Consider the following 14124-nt stretch of genomic DNA (forward strand, 5'->3'; position numbering starts at 1 on the left):
GTCTCGAATATCATGAAACAGCTTTTTAAGAAATACACACCATTAAGATTATAATTCGGTTAAAAGCTGTTCGGAACAAAGAATATATCTTATCTAAGTTGAAGTTCCACGCTAGTTAATGGATATATAGATATCACACTGATTAAAGAGCTGTCATGGCTCATCCCCAACACAGCAGGGGGAGGGGGATAGATGCAGGAGGATTCTTGGAGGATAGAACATTTAGGGCCAACCAGCTGCTAATGAGGAGGAATCATGGATCATAGGAATATCACAGAGTCTTATCGGGGATCAGGTTACTTTTATCGTGACATAAACCAACTACAATTTGTTTTTGTTATATCTAAAAAGAGATAAGAATTTTTTTTAAGGAATAGCAACGTCTATCATCGTTCATTCACTTCACAAATTATTATCATATCAATGCATCTTGATTGGTGGGCAATTGAAAACACATCAGAACGCCTTATAATTAGATAGGTTTGTTATGCACTGATCTACGGCGCGGGGTCCGTGTTGGAAAAAAATTAATTTAGTCTTCACGACACGATGCTGTAAACACCAAGGTCAATTCAACGGTAAAACAAATGAGTAATGGATCAATAAATGCAGATACACGACAGGACTTCGACAGCAAATATCCATTAATTCGGAGTAAATAAAAAAATTGAATTGCTCCTATATTTCAGACCACCTTCCATTATGATGAGCATTACTGGATAAATGATGAAGGATACAATCTTCCCGGAGGAGAGACTGGGTTTGACGGACAGGAATCAAAGCTACCCACCTACTGGAACACATCCTTCTCCAAGATCTGTCTCGGTATGAAGATCGACCAACAGCTCAGGTTCATTGTCATCCACAAGCAAGCTGACTCTCTGCGCTCACTGATTGCTGATGGCCAATACCGCGCCACCTCACTGGGTCGTGAGAAGTGGAAGGAGTTGATTGGTTCCCAAGGCTCATTACAGTACAACTGCAACAAAGAAGGGTTCAATGTCGTTTGTAGTTCGAGTGGATATTCTAAAGCCAGAATTGGTATTGTTAGCAACAACGAGAAAGCGTGTTCCACATGCAACTCAAGGATCGGATTTGGCACAGGAGGGAACCCTAATAATTCAAACACGTGTGGTAACGAGGCCAAATATCATACAGATTATGGAGACAAATACATCAAAGCCATGGGATACATCTTGGTACAATAAATATGACTTAGTTTTCGCAACAACAAAAAAACCCTTATAATAAGTCTAGTAGTCATTATAAAGATTTTTCCTGTTTCAATTGCAACCCCTCGGATATGGACCGTATGTCCGTGTAATATATGTATTTAGCCAAGCCTAAAAGCGGAGTTCTTGTTAGTTTATTTTATAGCTCCTCATTATGATAAAAACTGTAATAAAACCCTTCAGCACTGGCTATAGAAGAGTTTCTTCAAGGGGCGATTAAGAGACCAGTTCGGGAGGTGGGGAGGGAAGGGAAGAATTGGCGAGGTCTGGAACCTGGGGACGACCTTCTCACAACTTGCGATACAACGCTAAGGGCCTTCGTTGTTGTTCCTGATGTTTTGAGCAAATTTTCGAAGATAGAGATCTCAGTATCAATTGAAATTATATTCTTTTGAGCGTGACTGATAATTTTGGTTTATTGAGCCAATATTGAAAGAAACGATGGAAAGAAACGAAGTAAACTACTTCGAGTTTAGACATCAGCAGTCGATTGAAGAGTATACACGTGATAACAGTGAATTAGTAAATCAAGACGCCAAAATCGTATGGGCTTCTCTTATATCTCTTAAAGGTGCCAGGTATGACTGCTTGCCCCACCATTTTTTCCCTAACGTTTCAACCTCCTCTGTTTCGCGTAAAAATTGAAAAGAAAAGTCATTTTCAACTCGTGCTTGAACCTGTTATTTCTTAAAAATTTTCCTCTTTTGGCTATTATTCTTTCATGATTGTCCTCTGGCTGGAATATACGGCGTCTATTTGAGATTCTTTCTGTTAATTGATTCGGTAACCTCTACAGTAACTACTTATAATGTAGGTTTCTTTAAGCCAACTGCACATGATCTTAGCAAATCTAGCTAATGAAGTACGAAATTTGTCTAACATGTTTCTTGCACTACAAAAGTTTGCTTTAAAAGAAGACAAGCTAGAGCTAAAATGTCATGATTAAATTTTGATGGCGAAGAGAGGCTTAGGATTCGATCATAAAGACGTTTGTGGAAAACTTGAGATAATACCTTCATTTTTACATCACAGCAATCAATTCCAAACATCAATTAAGTTTTCTCTTTAGTTTTAAAGTTGAGTTGATGTTGTTATTGGCTATATTAAATGGGTTGAAAAGTTTTTGATGGTATTTTCTCATGTTGGCAAGTAGTTCAATTTAGCGGAAGGTAGAGTTATTGCAACATGTTAACATGGAACACTACAATAAATATGACAAGTAAAAAGTTTTCATTGACTATTTATTATTTCATGTCCATAGTAAGTAATCAGGATTGAGGAGGGTGTATGTGGGAATAGGCTATCTTGTCTGTATTGTTAATTTGCTAATCGCTCCTGTTGCCAATGTTTTGATAAGGTTGAGCTGTCAAGGTAGAAGAACTGAGGATTTTAGTAGGCAGTGACTCTTTTTAAATCAGGAAACTATAATCATGAAAGCAATACCTGTGCCTGGTAACTCATTCTTATTCTGATAAACTAGTTTTAAGAAGGATGCAATATTTTATTACGAATATTTGATGCATATGCTATGCACAAATATTTAATTTAACTATACTTCTTTAGCCAATACTGATCCCTACGCATGATGAAATGTCAGTAGGATCAGTGGAAAAATTTACTAAACATCTGCAAGATTTGATTTAATTATTGTAATTACATGAATATTAACTGATACTAGGAGATCTAAGAATATTCAAAAGAATGTAAAATTTGTTTGAAAAATTAGAACTCAGCATAGGCCAAATAAACAAGATTCTTAAAAAAAGAAATGTGTACTAATGAAAAAAGCTTAGTAACCTTTTTAGCATTTTTATATGTTGAAAACACACACACACATGCACACACATCTTATAAACCTGGCCCCGGTTGTTCGAAAGCCGATTAGCGCTAACCCACGATTAAATCGCCCTAACCCAAGAATAAAATTTGACCTACGATCAGTTTCTGTTCCTGAAAGCGTGATTAGCACTATCCCAGGGTTAAAATAAAGGTTAACTTTAACACACCTAGCGAGGTGGATTAACTCACTAATCGAGGGAAAACTTTCCCCAAACAAAACAAAATGGCCGACTTATTACTTGGCGGATTAGGCTTAATGCCGGCCCCAAGAAGGAAAGAAAGGACATTTAGGCTACCAGACGACTTTTCCCTGTCCAATTTTACTGATGAAGAATTGAGTAGTCGATATCGTTTTGGCCGAGAGTCCATAGAATTTTTATCTGAGCTCCTTTGCGACGATCTTGAAAGAGATACATCCCGAAACTATGCTTTGTCGACAACTGTGCAAGTCCTTGTAGCGTTGCGCTTTTTCGCCTCCGGAAGCTTTCTTCAAGTTATTGGAGATACTCTGGGCCTGTCAAAGTCATCCGTGTCCCGTATAATCGGTCAAGTTTCGCTTGCCTTGCACAGAAACAAAGAAACTTCATCAAGTGGCCATCGACCGAAGAGGAGATACTTCAAAATAAACGCGGTTTTTTTACCAAGGGGGGATTTCCTGGGGTGATTGGCTGTGTTGACGGCACTCACATCAAGATTCAGGCACCACATGAAAACGAAAACGATTTTGTCAATCGTAAAGGGTTCCATTCCATAAATGTGCAAGCAATTTGCAATCACAAAGGTAGGTAAAATACTCAAATGTCACAATTAGTGTTCTATAAAAATTGCAAAATAACCTTTGGCAGGGAGGGGTATTCCCCTTATAGAAGGTTTTAGATTGAGATTTCTAGCACACCAGCTGCTATGGGGTTGCATTGTTGGGAGTTACTAGATTGCAGTTTCACATATTCAGGAGATGGGAGTAGTGATAAAATTTTTTTTTTTAAATATTTTTTGAGTCAAATGGTATAGGTGGAGTTTGGTTTGCAAACACACATACGGAAAATTTACCAAAATTATCACACCAATATTTTAGTGACAGTATAAAAAAGTAAAAAACAAGGGAAAAAAGCAAGAAATAATGTGGGATATTTGTGAATATATTGCTCAGCTAATGACCAACAGAGTCCAACAATCAGCAGGGATTTCAAAATGATGCAGTCTCCCAAATTTCAAAAAACAAATTTAACAATGAAAAGGTTTTCCAAGTAAACTAAATATTTGTATCAGTTACCCCAGTTCATCATAGACACAATTATTGTTGTTTCTCTTTGCAGTACATTATTGTTATAAACTGAGATGAGATTTTCTACATCATAGGTAAGAACTGGTCACATAACTTCTTTGCTGTTTTATTTTAGGCATGTTTACCAACATTGTAGCACGATGGCCAGGCAGCACCCATGACAGCTTCATATTTAGGGATTCAAGAATTGGCCAACAACTTAATATCCAACACCAGTCCCTGGAAGATGGTTTACTGTTGGGTGACAGTGGTTACCCTTGCAAGCCGTACCTGATGACCCCTTACCTGAATCCAGTCACTGACAAGCAGCAAGAGTTCAACAGTGCCCACAAAAGAACAAGAGTGGCAATAGAACAAGCCTTTGGCTGGTGGAAGCGAAGGTTCCATCTGCTTCATTCTGAGATCAGAATGAAGCCAGAAAAAGTGTCCATCATTATCGGAGCATGTGCAGTTTTACATAACATTGCAATTCTGAGAAAGGAACCTTTGGATGGCTATGCTTAGGCTGATGATCAACCTAATCTTGTTTGCTTCCGGGGTCCAGAGGATGGCAAGGTCATCCGAGACCACATCTGCAACACCTTTTTCTGACAATTTTTAATTTTTGTATTTCTGCCTTATGCAATCAGTTTTGCTCTTAATTTAACTTCCCATGAAATATAACAAATTCATATATGCATTTAAGGGGTTTCTGGTTGAAAAACACATTAAAATAAGTTTGACTCAAGAATCTGTTTTATTATGTCAAAATACATTGTGTATGTTTTATAATAAATTATATGAGAACAACATTTGCCCAAAATATTTCTTTAAGAGGACTTATTACACTATTCCTCCTTTAAAATGAATCGGTGTTGGGAACTACAAAATTTGCATTTAATGCAGTTGCGAAGGTTTGGTTTGCATTGACCTATTGCCCCAGAAGATGAATTTGCATTTTCAATTTTTGTTTTTTAAGATTCAACATTTCCTTCTGAGTACACAGGCATTCGTACTGCATTTTTAAAACATCGCCATTACTTATCCTTTTTGAAGGCTTCCTCTGTTCATCAGCCTTGACTGGTGAAGAATGCATGTCTTCATTAAGGCTCAGACAGTCTTCTTCAAACACAGTTTTCGCAGACTCTGTTGGTAAATGAGCATCTTCTCCTACAAAATATTTCAAGCACAATTAAGGTTTCACTCAGGCTCAAAAAGTGTGAATTTAGTTTTATGCATCACATAAATGAAATAACAGAAGGAGCATCTCTCCCGCAAGGAATCTGAGGCTTAAACATGTAAAAAATAAATTATTCAATTTCATAAAATGAATTTGTGTACTGGTAGACTTAACTCAGAGAAATCATTCACGAAAATGCTTATAAAATCTGTAAATCATGTACCAAAAGTTAAGCTTATTTTAGACAGATAAAGGGGAATCAGAGCGAATCGACAACGAGAACCGTACCACAGTTTAGTGATCGAAAAAATAGGACATGATAACAGGTACAACAACAAATTATTTCGTCAATCACAAACATAAACAAAGTTGCGTCAAAACGAAATAATAAAAATTAGTTATTTATACATGTAAATAGCCGATCGTAAATATTTGAAGAACACTCCTTAGTACAAGATAAATAAAGAAACAATAGGAGCACTTTGTCTTTGGCAAAACGAATTTTAACCAAATTATAAACCGTATCCAAGACATTCTTCGAAATCAAAGGTTTTTTCTCACTCCTCAGATCGCTTTCCAAAATGACGGAGCTATGCAATCTTCGACATATGAATTAATCAAGTGAAGCTGAAATTTATATATATGTCTGCTAAATTACTGACAGTCCGTCATGAGCGTTCGTCTATATTCAGCTTAAACAGGGTTTAATCGAATGCAACCCTATAAATGCCGCAAAAGCAGCAAACCGGTTTGTAGTTCTCCGTAGCAGCCTTCGCTTAGTGAAGTACACTCGTGAAATGTGACGGGATAATAAAGTAAACAAGGTAAAACTTGATTAATACAGTTACGGATATTGGAAAAAAAAAACATGCAAACTTCCTCCCTTGTGTCCGAACATTTCGTATGCTCAAAGACGGGAAAGCGATCGATAAGCTGAAAACCCCGCCGAAACAACATGGCCGGTTGACTGTCTACAATTTTAAAATTTTTGGTAACCTAGAAACAATAGAGAATTGTTTACAAACCTGTCTCAAAGCCAATCAAACCGCTGAACGCCGGCGTGACCTCAAGCACCTCAATAATCTCTTTGCTGGCAACACTTGGCGACTTTGGAGGCCGACCACCTCCAGTTATCTTGGTCTCCCTCTTGAATTCTGCAAATTCTTTCTTGGCGATGCTATGGAGATTTTTCCACTTGTCTTTTACCTCCGTGACTGTTCGCTTGGCTGTTCCGACCGCATTTACCGCTTGGGTTATTTCTTCCCATAGCATTTGTTTCTTTTTTTTGGTCACAGCATTCGTTAATTTGGATTGGATTAAATCGAGATTTTTTTTGACATTATCGGTGATGACTTCAATCTCATAAACTGAAAAATTCTGCTTTCTTTTTCTGTCTTTCGTTTGGTTTCCACTTCCATGTACACTCTCCCTTTCCGCCATTTTTTCCCTCCAATTTTTTTTCGCGCGTAGCCGCGTAGCTCTTAATAACCGGTTTGACTGGTTTAACCTCAGCTTAATCGTGGGATAGTTAATCAAGGGATAAATCTGCTTTCAGGAACGTTATTTTAAACCTAGATTAGCTATCCTTGGGATAAGAAATTTAATCGTCGATTAACCTCTAATCGAGGGATAATTTAATCGGCTTTCGAACAACCGGGGCCTGTAGTTCAAGCCTGTCAAAATTTTGATGCACACCTCAAAAGGAGAAGAAATAAACTTCAAGTTTCTATTGAGTCAAACAAAGAAATGTTCACAACTAATTTATTAGGTTAGCCTAACTAGAACAATCAACTTTGTGTACAAATAAGACTAGGCATGTACTAATGATGCACAAAAGAACTATCTGTGGTAGGAGGGCAGGCTTTCCTTTCTTCATTTAAAAAAAAACTGAGGTTATCATCTCTCCACAAGCTCAATGGAAAGTGAGAGTGAGAGAGACTGATAGCAACTATATTACTTGAGTAAATATCTGGAGAAGGATGAAAGGCAAGATATAGTCTGCACAACTTTCTTATTTTAATTTTTATAACCTACCAAGCTAAGTCATTTATATTCTTGCTTTGTGAATTATGCAATACAATACAATACAATATTTCTTTTGCCATATACGACATTTACAGATGGAAAAAAAAATGAAGAAAATTGATGACAGAAAATAAATGGCGAGAAAACCGGAAAGAAACCACGAGGCTTATAACAAGTCAGGCTTTCTCACTTAAAATAACTAATCTTATATTAGAATTATAATATGGACTTATGGTAATTAACTTTGACCGCGCACACGTACACACACACACGCACACACATATTAAGTAAGTTAGTTAAGAATTACTGCCTTACAGAAGTTAATACCTAGAGAGAAGAAATTCCTTAAGCTTTCTTTTAAAAGAAGCGGAGGAGAGAGAACTAGTTATGTCAGAATTTAGCGAATTATAAAAGTTTGGACGTTGAAAGTAAATTGAAAACTTCCTGGTGTTCGTTCTGCACAGTGGCAAACGGAAGGACTGAGCATTCCTAGTATTATAATTGTGGATTTGACTATTCAGTAAAAAAAAGTTATTGAATTTGGAAGGGAGTGTAGAGTTCTCGAATGAAAACATTAAAGTACCTAATTGAAACGAATGGATATCATAAAATTTTAAGAGTTTAAGTTCCTTAAAAGTAGGGCCAGTATGGGCAATGTATGTAGAATTGCTTACTATTCTTAACGCACGTTTCTGTAAGGTTACAATTCTTTGAAGGTTTGACTTATAGGTACCAGCCCAAGCTAAATTGCAATAATACAAATATGGAAGGATCATAGAATTGTATAAAGTACGAAGGGAGTGAGTAGAGAGAAAAAACCTACATTTATGAATAATACCTATAGATTTGGATAATTTATTTGCTGTTAAGGATATATGCGATTTCCAGGTCAAATTGTCATCTAATAAAACACCCAAAAACATGGTCTCAGAAACACGAAGAATAGGCTGCTCATTTATGAAAAATTGAAATTCAAAGGATTGCTTCTTTTGCCAAGGCTTGAATACCATAAAATTAGTCTTGGCTAAATTCAAGGAGAGCCGGTTTGCTGCAAACCAGGTTGACAATTTGTTTAATTCTCTATTTAATGTGTTAATTAGGTAAACAGGATCATTATGGGAGATAAATAAGTTTGTATCATCAGCAAACAAGATTGCATCAAGCAGGGAAGCATTGTTCAAATCATTAACATACAGGATAAAAAATAAGGGACCAAGAATAAAACCTTGAGGCACCCCACAGGGAATCCCCTGTGGGGCAGATCTAACGTTATTAAATTCGACAAATTGTGTCCTCTCAGAAAAATAACTTTTGACCCATTCTAGTGCCAGACCACGGATCCCATAATGATTGAGTTTGTCAAAAAGAATGTCGTGATTTACCGTATCGAATGCTTTCGAAAGATCTAGGAATACTCTAATGGCGTGTTCTTTTCTATCAAATGCAGAAGAAATTTTGTCACACAAATCGATAAGCGCAAGGCTGGGAGAGCGATGTTTTCTAAAGCCATATTGATTATCACATAAGACATCGGAGTCATTGAGATAGTTTATAATACGGTTGTAAATTATTCGTTCCAAAAACTTTGAAAAGCACGGTAGAACAGAAATAGGTCTGTAGTTGCTGAAGAGAGCTTTGTCACCTGATTTAAAAATAGGTATGACACGAGCAATTTTCAATTCATCCGGAACGATACCATGAGTAATGGAGAGATTTACAATGTGTTTTAATGGAGAGGAAACGCTGCATATAGATCGCTTTATGATAGACATAGGGATATTGTCATACCCTAAAGTGAAGGCGACGCTTCAGTTTCTTCAAAGGAAAATGTGTTTCGTAAGCTTTAGTGTATCGTTCAAGAAATTTGCTGTAGCAGATTTTAGGATCATTATACCCGTCTATATTGAGCCAATCAATACAATCCAATTCCTCCAGGAAGTTGGAAATGTTTAGCTCGCTTTTGTCACGGACAAATATGTTCTCTTGGTGTTCGCGGGTACACTTATGATCGAAGCAAATGGAAAAGATAGGCAGATGGTCCAAATTATCCGTTATTAATAGTCCAGACTTCAAATAACTGTGCTCGACATGGTTAGAAAAAAAGTTGTCAATCAGAGTTGCAGTGTGAGAAGTAATTCGGGAAGGTAACGTGATTAACGGAAAACACAGGTGAGAATACAGGCCATCTAGGAATTCCCAGGTGGCGTTGTGGTTTTGATTTTAGCAGATTCAAATCAAAATCTCCCATTATATAGCATATCTTGTTGTCCCGAGATATTTTCCCTAATATTTCTTTCATTCTGGTCAAGAAATCATTTACATTTTGATTTGGAGGGCGATAAATTATACCAACAATGATATTTTTCTCATGGGGTCGAATGATCTCAATGAACAATGCTTCCATCACCTCAGCTTCATCAGCATAAATATCGGTGCGAGTTCTAAAATCAAGATTGTCTGATACATAAAAGCCAACACCTCCACCCGATCTAACAGGGCGATTTTTGTAAACAAAGTTATAACCATCAATTTCGACTCCAACTGGTGAATCCATTAACCAGGTTTCAGTTATCCAAACAACGGAGAATTTTATATCTAAAGAGGTTAGAAGGGTCGATAATTCATCAACCTTTTTTTGAAGGCTTCGAATATTTAAATGGAACAGTGAAAGATGGTTCGATTGTTCACGACTAATCATGATTTCTTTTTGAAGAGTATCGTTAAATTTATCTTCTACATAATAAGAACACCCGCCGTCAATATTAAAATGTATGTCAGGGTCTAGATCATCCGAACGAATTAAGAACCGCTCAAAATCGGAACTCAAAGGATTGATAAATAAATTAGATAGTCTCTCGGGATCGAAATGAACAGGTCCATTTCTGAATGCAGATGCCGATTAATTTAACTTTCATGCTGGTCAAAGTAAAAACATGAATTAAAATAGCAGAATCCACTTTAATTTCAGTCCTAATTAAAGGGGGATCTTTGCTTCTCCAGTTTCCCACCCTTTAAAACTCGCAAATATTGTGACCAATTCCTTACATCCCTGTTTAGTTTGGGTATGAGTATTGGTAAGAAACACTATGCATTAATGAGTGAGCAAGAGTATTCAATGCAGTTCAAATAATAACAATACATGTTACAATGTGGCAACTTACAAAGCGAATTATGTAATCACACAATTCCAAACAAAGAAAGTCAGGTAATTGGCTAACCTGCATGAGGTAGAAAGAAATAAATATGGTAAACAGTTACAATTAATACAAAGTTGAAAGTTTAAAAGCTGAGAGATATACATTACATTCATTAAATCCTATGCATTGTAGCAAAAAAGGGTCAGTTACCACTATACCTTCTCCCAAACATTTATACTTACAGGAAATCATTAATTTTTGTCACTAGGTGGTACTGTACTTATATTCGGTTCCACTGACACAAATGTATTTTCTAAAGTTATCTCATAGCTTATGACTATACAGGTCACGTGGATGGTTCCTGCTTGTGGACTGAAATTTTAATTACCTCAGCAAACTGTAATCATCAGAACTGCAAGCCAAGGTGTATTTACCAAGTGCTCAAGTTTCAAATGTAGAGACCTAATCGTTACAGTCGAGTTCACTCCTTTTTGTGGCCATCTTCAGCTTGATCATCATGTTACATGTGGAAACATCAAATGTTACTCGCATATTCAAATACTTGCTCTTACAGTTTTTTTTAATAACCTGCTTCCTTTAACCCTTTAATCCCTCATAGTGACTGGCATCTAATTTCCCCTTTCAATATCACCCCTGAATCAGACATTAAGGTTATGAGAATAAAGGCAATAATAATAAACTGAAGAACCTCTTGATTGTTAAACAAATTCTCCCTGTCAGCACATAAGGAAATGTATTGAGAACAGTATGGAGAATATGCATACTGATGTCAGGGTGCAAAGGGTTAATAGTGCTCCAAAAATAGTAAACAGAGAAAGAGAAAGAAAGAAAGTTCTTAAGAGAGGATGCCAGCATCCATCAAACAAATGCCTATTCCTTTGCCGACGCAAGCTATCCACAAATTGCCGCTTTCAACTGGTTTTTTTTCCTCGCAAATTCCGGCTCTCGGCTTAGCCGGTCAAATTGTACTTTTAAAAGATTCTGTTAAGAAAGTCTACAGTTTATATCAGTTAGGCGAAAGAGGAAAGCCGAACTGTCAAATTCAAGCTCGTCCTCTTTCACTTACTTAGTGAGGTGTTAATTTAAAATTATTATTAGCTGTCTCAAAAACACAACCGTTAGACGAAAGAAAAAAAGCCGAACTGTCAAATTCAAGCTCGCCTATTAAATGACATAGTGAGATGTTAATTTAGAATTATAATTAGCTGTCAGAAAAACACAATAGAGGAATGAAATATCTTCCAATCATTATAGTGTTGGTTAATTGACACCTTTTTCAATTGGACTCCCATCTTTTAAGCTAGGTAAACAACACCAGGATAGACTTTCACACAACTGTTGGTTCGACTTTTATCCTCTTGTATCTGTAGAAAGAGGTAGAAAGAGTTTTAGTTGTAGACATCTTACCATCTCTCATATTTCAATCTACAGTTAGGTTTGTTTATTACACGCGACGTGATCACATGACATCTTGACCGACAGAATTTATAAAACTATAAGATTTCCATATTCTTCTGTTTTGAAACACCTTTTAGGATAGTCAACGCAACAATCTCGATAGTCTGTAATCCATTACAATATTTGCAACCATCTCCCGCAGCCACCATAATATTTGCCTTCCATGGAACAGTTAAATATCTCGAGAGATGAAATTATTAGTAAAATGTAAAATTCTCCAATTCATTTTATAACTTTTGATTCTAATTCGTTGCATTAGCTGGTGTTTGGTTTCACTTTTTATACCAGCAAAAGAGGGAAACAAATTAGCATAATCACGTCACGCTATACATCAATCCGGAATTTTTTATTAGGTTTTGATGGTCCACGGAAATGTTTAGTATGTCACTGGAGAATGTCATGGTCCATAACAGCATGAAATAATTAACGATGGAAACAAATTTCCAGAAAGGAGGGCCAGTTCATTGCGTTCCGTGTGCAAATTATCAGAAGAAACTTCAAGAATTCTTTCAGAGTGTATGCGTGTTGTTTTGTAAATAACACCGAAACATAGTTTTGCTTGTTGGTGTGTCCATGTAAGTTACGTGGAATCTCTGTAAGGACCAGAATGTCAATTTTTAATTTTTGATCTTCTCCACACTGTGCGTGGCTCATGGCCTGATTCCACCATAATTATCGAGGAGTCGCCATTTGGTCACCTTTGTTTACTTTGTAAGTCAAGGAGCGTTACCACACGGATCATGTTTATGCGACGTTTTAGGACAACTTGGGATCCATTTTCCATCCTGTTGTTATGAAAACCTAAAATCTTCAACACAGAAGATAAACAAACAAAGTTTAGATGGTCAAAGTGATATCTCGAGCGCAATTAAGCAAACACGCGGAGTTGCGTTGTTTTAAAGATGTTAGTAGATGAAAGTTAGAGAGATACCTGCGGTTTTGAGGCAGTCGGTGACCTCATTTGTGCAAGTACTGTGCACTGATATGCCTTTTTGGCCCGATTTACACCTGTATTTTTAGAATTCTTTCTTAAAAACTGGGTGGTCTAACCAAAAATAAACTTTGGCTTGTAGCGACACAGCTATTTTAGAAATATGCCCTGAATCCTTTTCATGGGCAAAAAAAAAAAAAAAAAAAAGAAAAAAGAAAAAGAAAACCTTTACTTTCGACGGGAAGTCGAGAGGACTGCTCTTAGCGACAGCGGCACTCAATGTATGGTTGTGACTTATATAGCATTCAGTAAGAAAAAAAATACTAAATTCTATCTACTTAATCAGTTATTTAATTAATTTTTTTTCGTCTCTTTCTTTGCGTGTTATCCGCCCTTTGCGCTGCCTCATGCTTGCCTCCGATCGACTAAAAAACGCAAGGAAATACTTCTTTTCTGCATGTTATCATAGTTGAGACTGGAGCTGGACTCGCGGTGTTATAGTTTACTAAGTCTCATTAACATAAAAGTGTAGTAGTTTAACTTTCCAAATTTTGAAAGTAAAATGATATTAATTGTGAAATTTTAGGGAAGCGTTTGCAGGAAAGACTGAAAAGATATAATAACATTGTTGTACGCCCCTGAGATCAAATTCGCATTTAAGAAAAAGATGTAGTATTTACCAACTTCTTTAATACGCATTACTCTAGCAGTTTTTGGGAAGAGTTGTGATTGAATAAATAACGGAACAAATTATTTGCTAAACTATAAAAAGGGTACCTTATTAAAAAATTGTAACAGACGTATTTAGCTATTCGCTGAAAATGCTCCATTGACCCGATTATCAGAAAAGAACACTGCGGACCACCGAGTAACAGACGTTAGACGAGGTCTGTTTTCTATAGATGCGTTCCGTTTTTTGAATGTGCCTCGAGTTCGAATTTTCTCGGTGCGCGACGACTTGGAGTGAACTTTGCCCTCGAAATAAGATATTGAGCGTGAAAGTTCTTTTTTTATCTCTCTCTTTCTTTCGCAAGAAC

At 36.6% G+C, this 14124-nt stretch overlaps 2 protein-coding genes across 2 annotated transcripts in view; both read left to right on the plus strand.

The window, feature by feature from the left end:
* LOC131793554 (fibrillin-1-like) overlaps positions 1–1208 on the plus strand; it is a 61357-nt gene extending 60149 nt beyond the window's left edge. Inside the window, exon 9 of the mRNA XM_066169950.1 lies at positions 690–1208. Coding sequence (XP_066026047.1) covers positions 690–1208 — 519 coding nt within the window. The remainder of the gene's footprint in view (positions 1–689) is intronic.
* Positions 1209–3215: 2007 nt separating this feature from the next.
* On the plus strand, positions 3216–5004 carry LOC131793555 (putative nuclease HARBI1). The gene is given in 3 exon segments (XM_059110966.2): positions 3216–3634; positions 3637–3852; positions 4472–5004. Coding segments are annotated over 3 exon segments (945 nt in total). The 5' UTR covers positions 3216–3294; the 3' UTR covers positions 4861–5004.
* The last annotated feature ends 9120 nt before the right edge of the window (positions 5005–14124 follow it).

The sequence above is a fragment of the Pocillopora verrucosa genome, chromosome 7 (assembly GCF_036669915.1).
Source record: "Pocillopora verrucosa isolate sample1 chromosome 7, ASM3666991v2, whole genome shotgun sequence".
NCBI classification, from domain to species: Eukaryota; Metazoa; Cnidaria; class Anthozoa; order Scleractinia; family Pocilloporidae; genus Pocillopora; species Pocillopora verrucosa.